The 19,860-nt window shown below is 38.7% G+C and overlaps 1 protein-coding gene across 9 annotated transcripts in view; it reads right to left on the reverse strand.

Moving 5' to 3' along the window:
* SECISBP2 (SECIS binding protein 2) overlaps positions 1–19,860 on the reverse strand; it is a 41,412-nt gene that overhangs the window by 15,856 nt on the left and 5,696 nt on the right. For 3 of the 9 annotated variants that reach the window (XM_012773801.3, XM_076008471.1, XM_012773796.3), the window contains 8 exons: positions 18,143–18,392; positions 17,407–17,548; positions 15,178–15,407; positions 11,059–11,134; positions 9,139–9,347; positions 6,712–6,834; positions 5,319–5,408; positions 3,668–3,800 (listed from right to left, as the gene is read on the reverse strand). In XM_012773801.3, coding sequence (XP_012629255.1) covers positions 3,668–3,800; positions 5,319–5,408; positions 6,712–6,834; positions 9,139–9,347; positions 11,059–11,134; positions 15,178–15,407; positions 17,407–17,548; positions 18,143–18,370 — 1,231 coding nt within the window. In that variant the 5' untranslated portion in view covers positions 18,371–18,392. Of the gene's footprint in view, positions 1–3,667; positions 3,801–5,318; positions 5,409–6,711; positions 6,835–9,138; positions 9,348–11,058; positions 11,135–15,177; positions 15,408–17,406; positions 17,549–18,142; positions 18,393–18,568; positions 19,395–19,860 lie in introns of those variants that run through there. The other 6 variants (XM_012773802.3, XM_012773800.3, XM_012773799.3 and 3 more) reach the window with 6 other exon arrangements.

Raw genomic sequence — 19,860 nt, forward strand, 5'->3', positions numbered from 1 at the left:
AAAAATAAAGTCTGTGAGTGTGTACAGAGAAAAACAAGTTTGTTTTTTCTTTAAAAAGAAATGATTGTTAATGCTGTTAGGATGATGGCAGGGTGAGTAAAAAAAATTCACTATCAGAGATAGAAACTAAGGTGTTTATAGGTGAAATGACATGATGCCTGTGAGTTGCTTTAAAATACTTTAAGGGAAAAAAAGTAGGATAACAGATCAAACAAGACTCAGAAAATGTTAATTGATGAATCTGGGCAATGGACACATAGCATTCTATTTTTTAGGTTTCGAATTTTCCATAATAAAAAGTAAAAAACAAAGACAAAACAAAACATCCTATGACGTGCTTATTAAACTCCTTGATTCCAACCCAAGCGGTTTTCACACAGTAATCCTAGGGTGTGCCTGGAACCTATACAGGAGTGCTCACTGTACACTTTATTTAGCTTTTCTGTATGTTTGAAAATTTTCAAGACCAAAAAAATTCCATCTCCCAAAGAGACAGAGTGAGTTCATCCTTTCTGGGATTAATACCATAAAACTTGGCATATTTCCCTTGTCACTAACTACCAGGAACCTCAAAGACAAAAGTCAAAATCCAATCAAATATAAATAAAAGCCTCTTTACCAATTTCCTTGGGTACCTTTTTTTTTTTTTTTTTTAATGTAGTGCTTTGAAAAAAACTGCTTCAAAAGGAAGAAACATCCTTCTCTAAGAGATGTGTCAGAGGAAAGAGACAGCAACACCAGTGCTGGCACGACAGTGCTCCCGGCGGTGCCCTGTGCACGGGCAGGTAAGTCCTGGCTGCGGACTGCAGCTTTCTAACCCGCAAAGTAGAGATCTTGGGGAACACAGGGCGCTCAGAAAGATAAGGAGATTTTTAGCTACACAATGTCATTACATCAAGTGGAAAACTCCTCATCTTTTATTAAGATCATCTACTTCTTAAAATCACATTTAAATAATTTAAAAAATTTTAAATTATGGTAAAATGCATGACATAAAATTTATCATTTTAACTGTTTTTAAGTGCACAATTCAGTGGCATAAATTACATTCACAATATTGCGTAACCATTACCACTATTTCCAAGGCTTTTTCATGTCCCAAATTGACACCATCCTCTCCATTAAGAATAACTCCCCATTCTTCTTCCCCTCAGTCCTCGGTAACGTCTAATCTGCTTTCTATTAATTTACTTACTCAAGATATTTCATTTATGTGGAATCATATAGTATTTGTGTTTCTGTGTTTGGCTTATTTCATGTAGCATAATGTTTTCAAGTTTCATTCATACTGTAGAATGTATCACAATTCATTCCCTTTTTAAGGCTGAATATTACACTGTACAGATATACCACGAATGTTTATCCATTTATATGTTGATGAGAACATCTGAGTTTCCACCTTTTGGTTATTGTGAATAATGCAATAAACCCTGGCGTACAAGTGTCAGAGTGTTTTTAATTTTGAGGAGTGCAATTGCTGGATCACGTGGTAACTCTGTATTTATCAGCATTTTTTTTTATTATTTCAAGAAAATATGAGAGTGTAAACATTTTCATTGCATTTTATATCTTTGCCTTTCCCTAGCAAGGGTTAGAGGTATGCCCTTCCCTCCACAATGTTCACCACATCCCTCAGATATGGGTCTACACCCCCCACCCCCCAAAGTACCATCATCATTCTTTACAGATCTAGAAAAAATAATTCTTCATTTTGTATGGAACCAGAAAAGACCTTGTATAGCTAAAGCAATCTTAAGTAAAAAGGAAAAACTGGGAGGCATCAGTCTTTGTGACTTCAAGCTGTACTATAAAGCAATAATTAAATCAGCTTGGTACTGGCATAAGAACAGAGGCATTGACCTTTGGAACAGGACTGAGATTCCAGAGGTGAAACCATCTGCATATGGTAACCTGATTTTTGATAAAGCAGACAAAAATATACATTGGGGAAAAGAATCTCTTTTCAATAAATGGTGCTGAGAAAACTGGATAGCTACATGCAGAAGAATGAATCTGGATTCCTACCTCTCACCTCTCACAAAAATCCACTCAAGATGGATAACAGACTTAAACCTAAGGCATGAACCATAAGAATACAAGAAGAAGATGTGGGGAAGACCCTTTCAGACATCAGCCTTGGCAAAGAATTCTTGAAGAAGACCCTGAGAGCAATCACCGCAGCAATAAAAATAAGCAAATGAAATCTGATAAAATTAAAAAGCTTCTGCACAGCCAAGGAAACTATCATTAGAGCAAATAGATAACTTACTGAATGGGAGAAAATATTGCTCTCTACACTTCTAATAAAGGTCTGATAACAAGCAGCTATCTAGAACTCAAAAGAATTAACAAGAAAAAATCAAACAACCCCATCAAGAAATGGGCAACGGAAATGAACAGAAACTTTTCCAAAGAAGACAGAATAATGGCAGCAAACATATAAAAAATGCTCTACATCTCTAATCATTAGAGAAACGCAAATCAAAACCACAATGAGATATTTATCAGCATTTTGAGGAACTATCCATCAAATTGTTTTCCAAAGGGGCTGCCAGTTTATGTTCCCACCAGCAGTGTACAAGGGTTCTTATTACTCCACCTTCCCATCAACACTTGTTACGTGTTTTTGATTATAGTCCATTTAGGTGGGAAGGGGTATGATTAGCATTTCCCTGATAACTGACAATGTTGAGTATTTTTCATGTGCAGATTGGGCATTTGTATGTCGTTTTTAGAGAATGTCTTTTCAACTCCTTTGCCCATTTTTTTAATTGGACTGTTTATCTTTGTTATTGAGTTGTAGGAGTTCTTACATATTTGGATATTAACCTTTGATCAGATATATGATTTGCCCATTCTGTAAGCTGTCTTGTCATTTTCTTGACAACATCAAAACGTACACAAAAGTTTTTAATTTTAATGAGGTCTAAGGTTTATTCATGTTTTTTTGTTGCCCATGCTTTTGGTGTCACATCTAAAAATCCACTGCCTAATCCAATGATGTCAGGAAGATTTGCCCATTTTTTTCCTAAGAGTTTTATCTCTTGTATTTAGCTCATTGATCCATTTTGAGTTCAATTATTTTCTGCGAGGAATAGTTCTGTGGCCTGGGCTAGAGCGCAGTGGCACAATCATAGCTCACTGCAACCTACAACTTCTGGGCTCAAGCGATCCTGCTGGCTCAGCCTCTCAAGCAGCTAGGACTACAGGCGCATGCTGCCATGCCTGGTTAATTTTTCTTTTTTCCTCATTTTTTGTAGAGATAGGATCTCCATATGTTACCCAAGCTGGTCTTGAATTCCCAGTCTCAAACAATTCTCCTGCCTCAGCCCCTCAAAGTGCTAGGATTACAGGCCTGAGCCCCCATGCCTAGCCTTCAGTTCACTTTTATCTATGGTGTGAAGTAGGGGGTATGACTTTATTTTTTTGCATATGGAAATTTCTTTTAATGGACTTTGCACCTTTGTCAAAAATCAGGTGGCCATAGATATATGGGTTTATTTCTGGACTCTCAGTTCTTCTTGATACGTCTATGCCTATGCTTACTTCAGAACCACTCTGGTTTGATTATATATAAATAACTTTCGATTACAAGAGAAAATATTAACAAAATAATCTATCTGAAAAAGACTTTAAACCACTTGCCTGAGATGAAAAGACTCTTTACCTGAGAACACCACTGGTTTGGAGGACTGTTTTGCATGCTGGGAGTGCTGCTGCTTCTCCAGTGCTGTCAGCATTCCCCCCAAATCCAACTGTACTGGAAGCTGGCTCTTCTTTACACTACTTTTAAAATTATCCTAAAAAGTTCAAAAATCATAAGTTTATTAAAGTACTATACAAAATGTGCTTTTCATTTTACAAAAAATTCATATAATTAAAGATAAAACAAAACAGATTTAGAGACTATAAAAATCTTATAATTAAAAAAACTCAAGAAAAAAAGGTCAATCCCACATTATCTGCCAATATTACCATGGTTGTTTATTTCCTTCTTCAGAACACTGGGTTTATATTAAGTCGCCTACATTTCTGTCTACATCTCCATTACAAGTTAACAGTGTACGTCTCTAGACAAGACACCAGGGCTCGTAGTCTTTGACTACAAAAGTCTGTGTGTGAGGCTACTTGGTTAGTGCCATTACTTCATTAGCACCATTCTCTTTTCAACTGCCTCCACGAAGCAACAAACAGCCATGAAATCATAGCAATATGGCCAGAAGTCTACACAAGCCCAGATCATACCCAGCAGATAATACTAACGTAGGCACAAAATTTGAGATACTTGAAACAAGTTATTTTTGAAATAGTTGTGATTTGGGTTTTGAGGCCGTATAAAAAGTTGTACAAGGAGTGGCACACGCCTGGAGTCTCAGCTACTCAGTAGGCTGAGGCAGGAGTATGGTTTGAGTCCAAGAGTTTGAAGTTACAGTAAGCTAAAATCAGCCCACTGCACTCCAGCCTGGGAGGCAGACTGAGACCCCATCTCTTAAAAACAAGTGTACACGGAAGCCTGTGGTACACCCTAAGGCATGGTGTCCCGTTTGCTTCAGCACCTCCATTCCACTCTTCTGTCGAGTGCTCTCTTCCCTGACACCAAAAACCCTACAGGCTGAGGGCTCACGTCAGGGCAGGGCACCTAGTACAACAAAGGCAGGCAAGGAGACCTGCTGCAGGCGCGGAAGGTAAGTACATCATTACAGGTGAGTTGAAAGTTAATTCACACAAAGATTTAGAATTTTATTTTTCATAAATGTGAAAATAATCTCGCTCCTTTAAAAGGCAAGATGACGATGAAGACGTTAAAAGAATACATGGTTAAAAGTATGGAAATTCACCAACTAAATTATGAATCACAAGCTCCCTCCTGAATCTCCAGGGAGGGGAGAGGGTGCAAGGAGAAATCCCCTCCCCTTTGGCTTCTGTTTTGATTGCACAGAATAAAATTCTGGTGCTTGTCTTATTTTTCTTCTGTCAGACATTACTGCCTTGCAAAGAAATTCTGTTCCCTAAATAAACTAACTCAACTTTTTTTCCCTTTCAGTTAGTTTCATAAGGCAATCTGTCCCCTTTCTTTCTGGCTTACCAACTGCAGTTACCAGTAGTTTTATTACCAAAGTGACAACACTTTATAGCATAAGAGCAATTGTATTTCAACACAATGGATGAAGTTCTCCCATGAAGGAATGAATCAAAACAAAACCACCTGTCTCGGTACATAAAGAAGTCTGGAAAGGAGGTTTTTTTTTTTTCCCAAGAGTTTAGTTAAGCAAGAAAAGTTAAGCCTAAAGCAATTGTGGTTTCAATCTAAAAATTACCTGTGGCTGCTGTTTAGATTGAAATTTCGGTGACTCTACTCTGTCTCTTCTTTCAGATGCAACTGCCAGGTTGGGAAACTCCTCGGCATCCTAAGTAAACCACATACCCCTTTAGCTCTTTATTAATCATGAGAATGCAAACATGCCAAGTGCAACCTTTCTCTTGGTTATATTTCCTGTCTTTAATAAGATCCCACAAAGGTTCTCAAAGGTGATACGAAATAGCTGTGAAGCTCTCACATAAGAGCTTCTGCTTTGTTTAACTTTAAACACCAATGTTCTAATACAGCCACACCTAAAAGAGAGATGGCACCACCAAGGATCTTGGTACATTTGAAGGGTCTACAGAACTGACCTAGGACCACCTTGGCATGAGAGTATTCAAGTACCTGTTCTTCAAAACACTCTGTTTTTCACTAGAGAAACCATCAGATCTGGATGCAGCAGATTCATATGTTATGTAATTTGTGCTGAACCCATGCTAGTAAACAGAGACAAAGGCAAGAGGCCTGCTAAAAACAATTTTAAATCATTTTAAAACATTGAGGCAAATTTGTCAGTATTTTAGGTGCTCTGGAAAAAAGAATTATGTGGGAAACATGAAGTAGAAATATGAATTATTCATTGGCCCAAACCATAATGCTCTGCCATGGTAGTAGGTCTTCAACATGTAACCCAGCTGCTCTGAAATGGATGTTCCAAGAGCCCTGGGAACTGTACTCTTCACCCCAAGTTTGCGGGAATGCCCTGGGCTTGACCCCAAGCTGGGCACCTGGGCAGCACCTCTGAAAACCTTCTGCCTGTACAGTGGCCTGGACAGGCCACTGGGGCTGGTTTAGAACATGAAGAAAACAAGCAGGCCCATGAGAAACAGTCAGAAGCCAGGCTGGCTGCTCAGAGGACACAACACTCTTGGAGTATCATGAGACAGCAATTAAAGGGCACTTTTACAAGTTCATGAAATTCTCCTGAATAGGGCCCACAATGGATCTATGGTATTCTATGTTTTTCTCTATAGTAAAGCACTTTATAAGATTTCTGGATAGAATAGGAGGCCCTGCAAAAGGCAACATTTTAAAGCAAGGAAAAAAACAGGTACCAAGGGGAAATATTAGTAATATGGCACACAAAGTATTAGATTCCGATACAAGTAGTTTTGTCCCCAGATCATTCATTCATTCAAACGTTTACTGAATGCCTGCTCTGGGACAGCTGGGAAGCTAAATGAGAGGTGAGGAGAGTGGGTGGCTACTGTTTTCTCTAGCACTAAGAAAATGATGACTAAAAATAAATGTTAGAGATATTCACTTAGGAAACCAGTATGAACCCATGTTTCTATTAAGAAAGACCCATTTATTATATCACACAACATGAGTAATAAATATAAATGTACTTCAATCCTTGGTGGCTCTTGAACTGTCAGGATTTCATATTTTGATTTAGACTTTTCTTTCTTTTTCTTATTCTTCCTTGAGGCTTCATTTTGTTCAAGGTTGCCACCTTGTGATGCTTTGGACTAGAACAAAAAACAGCAAAAATCAGCAGTTTTTAGGGCATTCAATAGACTATTTAAAACCATGTGCCAGCAAAATTAAAATAAAAAACTGTTTAATCACATGGCAATTTTATTCAGAGTTAGGCTCCTCATTCCCCATTTTCTAAAGAGCCAGCACTCAGTAGCATAATTCTGAAGGGAAAAAAAAATATCTGTTAAAATAACAGTAACAAGCCTAATTCCTTTTGAAAACTAGTGGGTTTGGACAGAACCTAGTTTTCAGCTTGAGAAGGTCATGTTAACAATCCTGCTGACACCAACCTGATGTCCCCTCGCAAGTCCTGGTGGCCATCTCTGTCAGCATAGCCCAGCAGTTCCTACTCTGCACATCACCTCTGTCTGCAGAGCAGATCACCTATGGAGCCTTCCAATCATATGTCTGAGCCCATCCCAGACCTGCTGAACGTGACCTCATCACTCCTACAGGCCCTTCAGCCCAAATGTGCTTTGGCTCCCGGACCTTTGCACCCAACACTCACACCTGAATTTGGGTAAGCTCAGACTGCTCCTTCATGTCTATCTAGCCCTCACTCTCTAGCCTCTGGCTTTGCTTGGTTTTCTCATTATAGCACTCATCACTATCTAATATATTCTGGACCTGTCTGCGTAGCTAGTCTCTCCCTACTAGAACGTAGGCTCTTAAAGGGCAAGGAACTTTGTATGTTCTGGGCCCTGCTTTATCCTGAGAGGGATGTTACCATTCAGAAGTAAAAGCCTCAGCTGCTGTTAAAAAGAATGTTTATCTACTGAGCTGGAGGGACTGTCCATATTTTGTTAAGTGAAAATGGCAAGCTTTAAGAGTAATGTGCATACAATACTTATATTTTGTTTTAAAAAAGCAACAGAAATCCCTCTCTACTTGTTTATATTTTCATGAGCCTAAAGCAGGACATATGAGAGATTGTTAGTGCAGGTTTCCCTGAGAGGTTGGACAGAGGACCTTTTCCATAACTAGATCTTTGTAATTTTATTATCTTTATTTTAGGATTTTTCTAAAATGAATTTTCATTACACCTATATTTAAGAAAATAACTTTTAAAAAGATTCTGGGAAAATAAAAATCTGTTAACTCTTAGAATGTTAAACTGGCTCAGTGAGTGACCTGGCAGCTAGACAGTGGACTGTTGTCCAGTCTGTCCCCAGCCACCTGGGAAGCCCTAGAGACAGGCAGGAAGACTCCAAAGAAAGCCAAGTTCAGTGTGTGTGCAAAAGGGAAGGTCTTTCACCTACATGTACTACTCTCTCTCAAATACGTGCCGTGAGGAATTAAGCACACGTCTGCCTTTGCTGTAATTGTCGCTAACAGATCATAAATGCATAGCTACCACTTACATGGAATGGGCTAATGACATTGTGGATATCAAAAAGTATCCTCGCACTCAAAATGATAGGAAACCATTGCACTAAACATGACCACATTTCAACCTAAAATAACCTATCCTTATGCAATGAAAAGCAAGGACAATAAACATACCAGTTTAAAAAAAAAGCTCCTAAAGAAATAGATCTAGGGAGTAATAAAAATGTAACTTAAAATTATTTAAGGGAAAAAATCTATTCTGAAATACTATCTTATAGTAAGTAAATAAATTGCAATTAACCAAAAATCATTAATGTACACCAGATAATCACAAATGTGGAATTCAACTGTAATAATTTGCTACCAGTACTCTAGTACTGGTAAAAGCCATTTAAATTCAACAAAAGACTAGGAGGAAAAGCAGCAGCAACTTTACACACCAGAATATAAACTGAAGCCAATACATCTTTAAAGAATTCAAAATGGTTCACAGATATTTTCAGACCATAGGTCTAAAATGTATATTCTTTCTCATATCTAAAAGCTATCACTTGCATTACTTGACCGACAATCTATTCCTTTTTCAAGATGCTAGTATAACAGACTCAAGACTAGTGACTACAGTAAAGAACCAAATGCTTTCACAGGTAGGATCTGGGGGCAAAAAGAGAACATCCAATGCACAGATCAATATAATCAAAATGTGATGCACACCTTCATTTTTCCAATCTATTTTTACTGTAGTATAATACATATAACATAAAACTTACCACCTTAACTATTTTTAAGCGTATAGTCCAGTGGCATTAAGCACACCCACATTGTGGAACCATCACTATCATCCATCTCTAGAACTCTTCCTTTTGTAAAAACTGAAACTCTCTCCCCATTAATAAATAACTTCTCATTTTCTGTTCCCCGAAGTCCCTGGCAGCCACCATCTTACTATCTGTAGTGATACATACCTTTTTGGTAGGATGAACAATGTGTTTCTCTTTGTTGCAGGAAGGATCCGAAGATAAAACTTCAGAGGACGACATACTAACATTTTTAGGATCTGCTGATGAAGCAATGGTCTTTAAGTTTATCATAGAAGTAACATTTTTAGGGGCTGGTGACAGTTCTGTAGATAATGTCTGCCGAACAACATAACCCATTGGTGTCCAAGATAACTCTGCTCAAAGATAACCAAAATCGTTGAACAATCTCAACAGTAAAATAGAATTTCCTTAGCTACTCAGATATGCATTACATGAGGTAACTGTTCAGAGCATTACTAAATTTAGGCTATCATTCAAAATATCCTCTTGGAAACCACAGTAGTCATTAAACTTGTTTTTCTTCTTGGAGCATGCATGCTGAATTTTTTTTCCTTTTAACTTGTAAGGTTTATTTTCCTAGAAACTGTTTTTTTAACTAGGGGAAATGAGTGGGTAGACAAATAATAATTTTGGTTAAAAAACAATCCACGATAACATCCACGTGGCAAACATACGGAATTAATGAGCTAAAGATCAAATTTGGGCCCTACTAACCTTGATGTGTACCTTTAACATCAGAAGTCAAAGATCACTAGACTGCAGCTATCACAATAACTGGTAATTTATTTCTTTTAGAACACAGGCATAAGAACAGCAACACTACTCCTTAGGTGCCCATGAAACTCTATATGCGGACAAAACAAAAGGACATCCATCAGGACATGGCAGGTGAACACCTGTCAGCTGTCAATGACTACCCCCAAGGGTAAGACAGACTTTTCTCATCACTGCACAGCTACATGTCCTCAAGGCAGCCTCTGAAGTACAGATCTGTACTAAACCACATATATATCACTCATGAGAATGCAAAAGAAAACACCTTATGCATAAATGTGGAATAGTTTTGTAAAAATTTCTTCTGTTAGGACAAGCTACTATAAAAATTTCAAAAGCAGAATCTGCTGAACTCTCCCTGAATATATTACTTCCTGGCCAATCCAGAACAGATCAAAGCCCTCAAAGTGTGGCCTGAGGCTCCCAGGACCCTTTCAGGAGTCTATGAAGTCGAATCTGTTTTCCCAAGAGTACATATGCCATTAGCTGCCTTCCCTACTCTCTCCCTTTCTTGCCAGAGTACTGGGAAGTTCTCCGAAGGCCGCATGACGAGGACAGTAAAGCAGCTAAATACCACAGTAGATCTACAGAGCCACATGTTAAAGAGCTGCATGACTGCAAATCAAGAGTGCTGTCTACTGTAGCTTTTTAATTTTGAAAAATGGTTTTTATAAAAATATGCTATGTTAAAATATAATACATTTGTTATTGTTATTTTTAAGCAAATTAATGCCTTTAAAATTTGTTTTAACTTTGAATAGGGCAAACATTGATAGATTTCGCCCAAATAACAGAAGCTTTTTAAGGCTCTCAATTCTTAATGGTATTAAGGGGTCCTAAGACCAAAAACTATTGAGAATAGGTAATACTGAAGGAAGGAGCCATTTCTGAGTTCGTAAAATTTCTCTCTTAACTGGATATATATTTCATTTAGCATTCTTGTCTCTTATTTTACATTCCTTGTGCGTGGATGGGAGATCTCGTTTAATTACTTTAATTTTCTAAATTAACATTAATGTTAAGCTACTAATAATTCATTTAGCTGTCTTCAAGAAGGCTTTCAAACAAAAACCATTTTGATTGCACTGGAGTTAAAAATGTTCATTTTTAACTCCAGAGGCTGGTCCAAAGGCAGTGAGTAATCTCAATTGTTCACAGTGAGTTACAGATCAAACTCCTTGTTCTACTCTTTCCCCTCTTCTCACTATGGCACTTGACTAGTCTTTAAAAAAATGAACTTAGAAAATATAAAACTCATTTTTAAAAATTATGTTTTGTAGCTACTCTTACCTCTTGTACAAGGGGAATTGGAGGCAGCATTAGTAGTCATACATCCATCTGGATTATTTTTCACCACCATTTCACCCTAAAAAGCAAATACATTAGATGTCATCAGGGAAGTACAAATTAAAGCAAGATACTAGTACACACCTATTAGAATGGCCAAAATCCAGAACACTCACAACAGGAACTCTCATTCACTGCAGGTAAGAATGAAAAATGGTATAGCCACTTAGGAAGATAGTTTAGCAATTTCTTACAAAACTAAACATACTCTTACTATATGGTCTAGTCATGGCACATCCTGGTAATTACCCAAAAGAGTTAAAAATTTATGTCCATACAAAAACCTGCACACTGATGTTTATTAGCAGCTTTATCCATTACTACCACAACTTGGAAGAATCCAAGATGACCTTCAGTAGATGAATGGATAAACACATGGTACAGCCATACAATGGAATACTATTGAGCACTATAAAGAAACGAGCTATCAAGCATGACAAAACATAGATGAAACTTAAATGCACATTACTAAGTGAAAGAAACCAATCTGAAAAGGCTATATACTGTATGATTCCAACTATATGACATTCTAGAAAAGGCAAAACTGTGGAGACAATAGAAAGATCAGTAGTTGGCAGGGGATGTGGGGAAGGAAGGATAAACAGGCAGAGCACAGAGGATTTTTAGGGCAGTGAAACTATTTTGTAACCATACTATGATGGCAGACACATGTCATTATACATTTGTCCAAACCTATAGAAGATACAACACCAAGAGTGAACCCCAATGCCAACTATGGACTTAGGGTGATGATGATGTGTCAATGTAGGTTCATCATTTCTAACAAATGCACCACTCGGGTGCAGGATGTTGATAATGAGGGAGGCTGTTCATGTCAGGGGGGAGGGGATATATGGGAAATCTCTGTCCCTTCCTCTCAATTTTGCTGTGAACCTAAAATTGCTCTAAAAAATAAAGTCTATTTAACTAAAAAAAAGCCAAAGCAGTTATTTTCTTATTATTTCAAATTGAAAGTAACCATTTAATTTTAAAATATAGCTTCCCTTGCCATTCTTAAAATCTGCAAAATATATGCTAAAAATTCAAATATGTAAATATAGAATGTGAAAAGTTAAATTACTTCCTTCTACCAAATCTTAGTCCTTAGAGGAAAAAAATCATCCACTGTCCATAGTTTAGTATCCTTCTATTTCTTTGCCTACAATATAAACATTTGTGCATCCTTTTCATATGGCTTCCCAATAAAGGGATCATACCATATATAATATTGTACAACTTTTTTTAAAAACTTAATATGCCACTGACAACCTTCCATGCCAGTACAGTTGCACCACACAATTTTTAAAGCTGCAGTCTTCCTATATGAATCAGAAAGCCATCATTCACTAGGCCCACATACCAAAGTTCAAAACAGCCCATCAAAATGTCCACAAAGTAAACAAATGTAAGCCTGTAACGCATGCCCCCTTTTATAGACAGAAAGCTGTCTCATACATTGAACATAGGCATAAAATGTATGTATATGAAGAGGGAATGTGAGTATATCAAAAGATGACTCAGTGACCAATGCCAGTCAACTGATAAATTCAAATTTGAATCCATTAAGCACACAAAGGATTTAAAATAATTTTTAAAATTCATATGCTTCATATTTTCCCATTGCCATTTCATTACATCTGAGTCCACTAAAAAAAAAAAATATTAAAACATACCTTGTTCTTTTAGTAAATATAACTATTATGCTCACCAAGGCCAATAAAAAAATAGAAATGGCTTACCTGTTCAAGAATGGTTAAATAAAATATACATATCAATATGAGAGATCAAATACAACACAGGTGTTTTCAAAAAATATTCAATGACATGGGAAAAATGCCCAAAAAAAGTTCTTTCAAATTCAAATAAAGGGCTGTATATGCTTATAATCCCAAGTTGAGGAAAAACCTCTTCAATCCCACAACAGACCATCAAAAAAAAAAAAAAAAGATTAAGTGCTAAGCATGGTTTTCTCTTGATTGTGTAATTTTGGACAATTATATTTTCTTTTTTCCTTAATTTTCTGTCATTCATGGACACTGTTAATATCAGGAAAAAATTGTTGTTACAAGGGAAATTAAAACAAAAAGCAGACACATAATTCCAGTGTGTGAATGTATAATAGAATGTAACAGTAGACCTTGATATAAAGCATCAGCCATGCTCCCACACACGCCATGCGCCTACCCTGAGGCTCACACAGCACCCTGCACTATGTCTGTGCGGCGCTCACAAGGCTCTGCATGTGACGAAGATGGGGACCCCCATGACTATTCAGCCACTGCACACACCCACTCCGGGCCCAGGAGGCAGGCACACATCTGCCTGGTGCCACTGTGATTGTTAGCCAGCCATCGGTCTGGCTGACTTTTCACATCTCTTTAATGGGAAAGCACTGTGGTGAAAGTGTGTGGGTCCTGCAGGGGAAATGCCACCGATGGTGTATACCTGCACTACTACTGAGTCTTTCCAAGGCACCTAAAAGAAGTCCAAGGATAGGAAATAGAAGCCCTTTCTCAGTTCAAGATGTAAGCAAATTGGTGAGCTCAGTTTTGCTATCCTTCTTCTCCTTGCCTTCCTACCAGCATGTACCCCACCTCTCCCTTCAGTGGAAATTTGTCAGAAGCCATTTTAGGAATGATACTAATCCAGTGTCATTTTTTCCCAGAAGTCTCAAATCAACCCATTTGAGGAAAATGCCTCAATGTGGGGAACTAAAACTTTGAGACCAAATGCTGAATACAGTGTAACTTAAAATTATTAGACAAACTGAAAGCACCTACTGTAATAACTTTTGCTGAATTTGCTGTATCATTAGCAAGACAGGCATGTTGATAAAAAGCCTGGAAAAGTCGTAAGATACACTATGCAGTTTTAAATATTACTATTCCATTTTTCAAAAAGTCTTTCTCTGTATTGGAAAATGTGCTGTCAGAACGCAATGCCAAGGCCGGGCGCGGGGGCTCACGCCTGTAATCCTAGCTCTCTGGGAGGCCGAGGTGGGCGGATTGCTCAAGGTCAGGAGTTCAAAACCAGCCTGAGCAAGAGCGAGACCCCGTCTCTACTATAAATAGAAAGAAATTAATTGGCCAACTGATAGGTATATAAAAAATTAGCCGGGCATGGTGGCGCATGCCTGTAGTCCCAGCTACTCGGGAGGCTGAGGCAGGAGGATAGCTGGAGCCCAGGAGTTTGAGGTTGCTGTGAGCTAGGCTGACGCCACGGCACTCACTCTAGCCTGGACAACAAAGCGAGACTCTGTCTCAAAAAAAAAAAAAAAAAAAAAAGAATGCAATGCCAAGACTAACATGTTCAGAATGGGCTGTCAGACAAATCGACATTTGAGGAAAAAAAAAAAAAGGAAAAGAAATTAAGATTTTTTTAATGAAAATTAAAAAGAAAAGAAAAGACAAAAAAAAACCCAGAATGGGCTGTGAAAGCAGCTAGACTTTGCTAGAATCTTTTCCTTCTGAGGCACAATATCTTTTATAATTCCAAATGAAAAACAAGTTTACTAGATGACTCTTTAATTTTTAATTTTTATTTTTTTGAGATAGTCTTGCTCAGTCACCTGGGCTAGCGTGCTGTGGTGTCAGCCTAGTGCACTGCAACCTCAAACTCCTGGGCTCAAGTGATCCTCCTGCCTCAGCCTCCTGAGTAGCTGGGACTACAGGTGTGCACCATCATGCCCAGCTAATTTTTTCTATTTTTAGTAGAGATGGGGTCTTGCTCTTGCTCAGGCTGGTCTCTAAGTCCTGGCCTCAAGCAATCCTCCCATCTCAGCCTCCCAGAGTGCTAGGATTACAGGCGTGAGCCACCATGCCTGGCCTAGGTGATTCTTTTAAAGGAATAGCTATGCTAGGTGCGACAGCCTCACTGTAAACAGTTCAAACAGAGAAAGTGATCTACATGCATGATAAAAGGCAGCCCCCCAATACCTCCCCCCCAGCTCCATGAACTTCACAGCCCACATCAAGATTTAAAGTGTACTGTGTGAACTGATATAACTGAAAAGGTGTTTACTGACTAGAAACAGAGAGTGAAAGAAAACAATCTTCAACTCACCTCTGATAACACTGTAGCTGGTTTTACCACTTCTCTTAGAAGAGAAATGTCCCTCGAGGTAGAGCAGACAGGTCCCCACTTGGGTTGCTTTTGCACTGCTGACATATTATTGTTCTCTGGACCCTGCAGTTCAGGGAAATCCAACCTGGTAAATTCAAACTCAGGTTTGGAGGTAGATCCACCCTTTGCAATGATTCTGGATTTCCTGTCTGTTCGTTTATGATAACCATCTGTAATTACAGAATTAAAAGCAGGGGTAAAGCATAAATTACCAGAAGTATCAATCACTCTGGTTGGTTCATCATTGAGAGAAACCAAAATGCACTGCAAATTTTAGGAGTATGGTCATGAACCCCATCAACGACATTTCAGTCAATGATGGACTACACACACAATAGTGGTATAATGGAGCTAAAGAATTCCTATTACCTAGTGATGTCACAGCCTTTGTAACAATGCAATGCAACGAATGCATTACAGCATGTTTGTGGTCACCCTGTGTAAACAAACCTACTTCAGTGCCAGTCATATAAAACTATATCACATGCACATATATCTATGTACAGTATGTAATACCTGATAATGATAATAAACTACTATGTTACTGGTTTATTACATATCTATTACACTATACTTTTTTATCATTCTAGAGTGTACTCCTTCTAGTTATTAAAAAAAAAGTTAACTGTAAAACAGACTATTGCTCCTAGGCTACACACCTATTTAAGGACATGTTTTAAAGCTCGTGGTCAGCACCCACAGGCAGGTCCTTCAAGAGGGTATTCCAGAAAAAGGCACTATTACCATAGAAGATGACAACTCCATGAGTGTTACTGCCCCTGAAGACATTCCAGTGGGACAGGATGTGGAGGGGGAGAAGACAATAATACTGATAATCCTGACCCTGTGTAGACGCAGGCTAATGTGTATGTTTTTGTGTCTTAGTTTTGAACAAAAAGTTTAAAAAGTTAAAAAAATTAAGCTTTTTAAATAGAAAAAAGTTATAGAATAAGGATATAAAGAATTTTTTATATAGCTGTACATTCATATTTGTAAGAGTCAAAAATTTAAAAAATTCAAAAGTTTATAAAGTAAAAAGGTCACAGTAAACTAAGGTTAATTTACTATTGAAGAAAAAAACTTTTTTTTTTTTTTGAGACAGAGTCTTGCTTTGTTGCCTAGGCTAGAGTGAGTGCCGTGGCGTCAGCCTAGCTCACAGCAACCTCAAACTCCTGGGCTCAAGCGATCCTTCTGTCTCAGCCTCCCAAGTAGCTGGGACTACAGGCATGAGCCACCATGCCCGGCTAATTTTTTCTATATATATTAGTTGGCCAATTAGTTTCTTTCTATTTATAGTAGAGACGGGGTCTCGCTCTTGCTCAGGCTGGTTTCAAACTCCCGACCTTGAGCGATCCGCCCTCCTCGGCCTCCCAGAGAGCTAGGATTACAGGCGTGAGCCACCGCGCCCGGCGAAAAAAACTTTTTAATAAATTTAGTGTAGCCTATGTATACAGTGTCGTTCAAGTCTACAGCAGTGTACAGTAATGTCCTAGGCCTTCACACCCATTCACCACCCTCGCGCCGAGAGTAACTTCCAAGCTCATGGTAAGTACCCCACACAGGTGTACCATTTTTTATCTTTTATACTGTATTCTTACTTACCTTTTCTATGCTGATACATTTAGATACATAAATACTTACCCCACTGTGTTATAAGTGCCTACGGCACAACTCAAAATGGTGTCCTCTAAGTAACCACAATGCCCAGGTTCAGTTATTATTTAGGATGGGACTGAACCTATAGTCAGATTCTCCCACCTATTAAAAGTCTTCCAACAGAACATCAGAGAAGCTACTTCAGGAATGAACATGGTCAAATAAAGTACAAAGGATGTGGCTGTAATGTGCTTTTATTTAAGGACACTTTTTGAGGCTTATGGTCATCACCTACTTACTATGTGATCTCAGACAAATTTTTTTGTCTGTAAAACAAAGTCATGACACCTTTAGAGCCCACAATGCAACAGGTACCACATTATAATCCCTTCCCTGGGTTGAAAGGCCTCCAGAATTTCAAGAATTTCTGATACCCTCAAGCTGTGTCAGGCTCCAGGTCTCACGTCAATGACAGTCACAGTGAACAACCCCACAGCAACAGCCACACAGAGAATAGCAGGATTTCTGGGGTAGGTGGGTAGGCTGGCATACTATAAAGATGGTGACTTTTACCTGATTTCAAACTATTCTCAGCATGAACAGACAAATGACGTGAATCTTTGGTTGATTTGCTCTCAGATGATAGAGTTCCATCTGCCCTTTTACCATCCAACTTTTGCTCATCATACGTTTTTTTCTCATCATAGGTTTTTTTCTGCAGGAAAGTTTAAAAATCAACGTGAAATAAGAAAACCACCACTACAAAAAATGGTTTAAAGTAGCAAATTATTAAGTATTCACAATTCAGTCATTTTTAAAAAGATCAGACCAAATCATTCTTTTTTTAAATTTTTAATCAATTAATTAATTAATTTTGAGAGAGAGTCTCACTCTGTTGCCCTAGCTAGAGTGCTGTGGCGTCAGCCTAGCTCACAGCAACCTCAATCTCATGCGCTCAAGCGATCCTTCTGCCTCAGCCTCTCGAGTAGCTGGGACTACAGGCATGTGCCACCATGCCCGGCTAATTTTTCTATATATTTTTAGTTAGCTAATTAATTTCTTTCTATTTTTAGGGGAGACAAGGTCTTGTCCTTGCTCAGGCTGGTTTCAAACTCCTGACCTTGAGTGATCTGCCTGCCTTGGCCCCCCAGAGTGCTAGGATTACAGGCGTGAGCCACTGCACCAGTTCTTAAAAAGGTTAAATACCACAAAAAGATATACAATGCTTAAATATGCAAAAATTTACCAAAATTCTTTACATTTTAAACGCTAAACTCAAGAACACAGTGAAAGCATAGCATTTACTCACCTTAAACAGAGCTTTCGTTTCTTGTGGGAGAGGGCACATGTGCTCATTTCGGGGTTTTACCGTCTGAAAACCTCGGTAACAACTGGGTTGGTTATAGTCATATTGGGAGCCGGGCACCGAGCAGACACTTCGCGTAGAGTCAAGGGTGTAAGGAGAGCAAGCATACGGATGAAGAGCTATCTCATTAGAGAAATACTGAGGTGGAAGAGTTGAAGCTCCAAAGGCCATATCTTCAGTATATATTTTCTGTCTAAACAAAAGTGTAAATTTTAGTTGCAAATTTCATACTATAAACCAAAAGGTTTAATATTTTATAATAAACAAATTCTAACTTTTTAATATTTAATATTTTTGAGATCATTCACTTTATCATTGAAATGTCCCTATTAAAAGCCAAATAAAACCTCTGAGCATTTCTTTTCTCACCTTGCAAAGAAAGATGCTGACCAGTTTCTATCTTTTCACTACCGAGCCGCAAGCCGGTAAGAAACATCAGCAGAGCCAGAGGATGTTCCAGCAGCTTTCACACTCCTGCTTGTCAAGTATTGGGAAGGCCTCTCTCAGCAACCTGGCCAAAATGGCCCACAAGACCATCCTCTCTGCGGAGAGAGTGCCCAACAGCCCCGAGCCTTCCTTCAGGGCCTTTGGGGCCTACAGACAGTCTTCTCCAGCTCTTCCCTGCTCCAAGTCCAAGACAACATCCTAGTGCCACCATCTCTACCTATAACACGCTAATGAGAATGTTTACTGCTTTCACTTCTATCCAGTACTTAATTATCCATTGCCTTGTATCACTGTGTGCTAGTTCATATTTCGTAATAAATTTAGATCTTGTAAGATCTTTTACTTACGGGCAATTCTTTCAAACAATGAAATATTCCTAATCAAAAACCAAACCTTTTCCAATGACATTTTTCCAGCCTCCAGAACACCTGGCCTAGTGCTGCCCCAAACAGAGCACTGAGCACTAGTTCTTCATAGAGAAAGGGAGATTCAAAGCTTCACCTACTGCCTACATATTCCTGTAAATTCTGTGCCTTACTTTGCTTGTGGCTCAGAAAATCTACTGGAGGGCAGGTTTCAGGTGAAAGTGAACAACCTGTTCTTCATAACAGAAGATGGGTAAAGAAGATGGGTTGATAGCAGGAGAAAAAAAAAGGCAGGGTCCAGTGGTGGTTCTGAAGGCTGTTGTCATCCAGAAAATTTTCATCCATGCGTCAGAAGATGTTGGTTGGGGTTCTGACTCTATCACCATCTAGCTTTCCACTCTTCACAAGTTATTTGGGTTTCCGTCCCCTCACTGGTCCTTCTTTCTCTGGAAAGTTGGTATTTTTCATTTCCATCCAATGCAAACACAACAACATGCAGAGAACACACAATACAAAATATCAAAGAGACAACTCACAGCATCTGGTGAGGCTTCAAATGGCTTGTCTGGAAAATTCCAGATGTCACGAGCTGTTCAGATGACCCTGAACAACACACCTGTTTTACAAGCACTGTAAAAGCTAACCTAACTACTATCTGTGCAATACATGCCTCCAACAGTCTTCAAGTCTCTCAGGACCTGCTTCTCAACTCTTCCTCCCGCCAGCAGTTGGGGCTGGCCTTTCTATCATGTGACTTGGAAAGCTCCCCTGGCCTGGACTGTGAACTCTACCCTCTCCTGGTTCTCACCCACCCTCCAAGGCCCCTCCTCTGTCTCCTTCCCTAGTGCA

This window comes from Microcebus murinus, chromosome 12 (assembly GCF_040939455.1).
Source record: "Microcebus murinus isolate Inina chromosome 12, M.murinus_Inina_mat1.0, whole genome shotgun sequence".
Lineage (NCBI taxonomy): Eukaryota > Metazoa > Chordata > Mammalia > Primates > Cheirogaleidae > Microcebus > Microcebus murinus.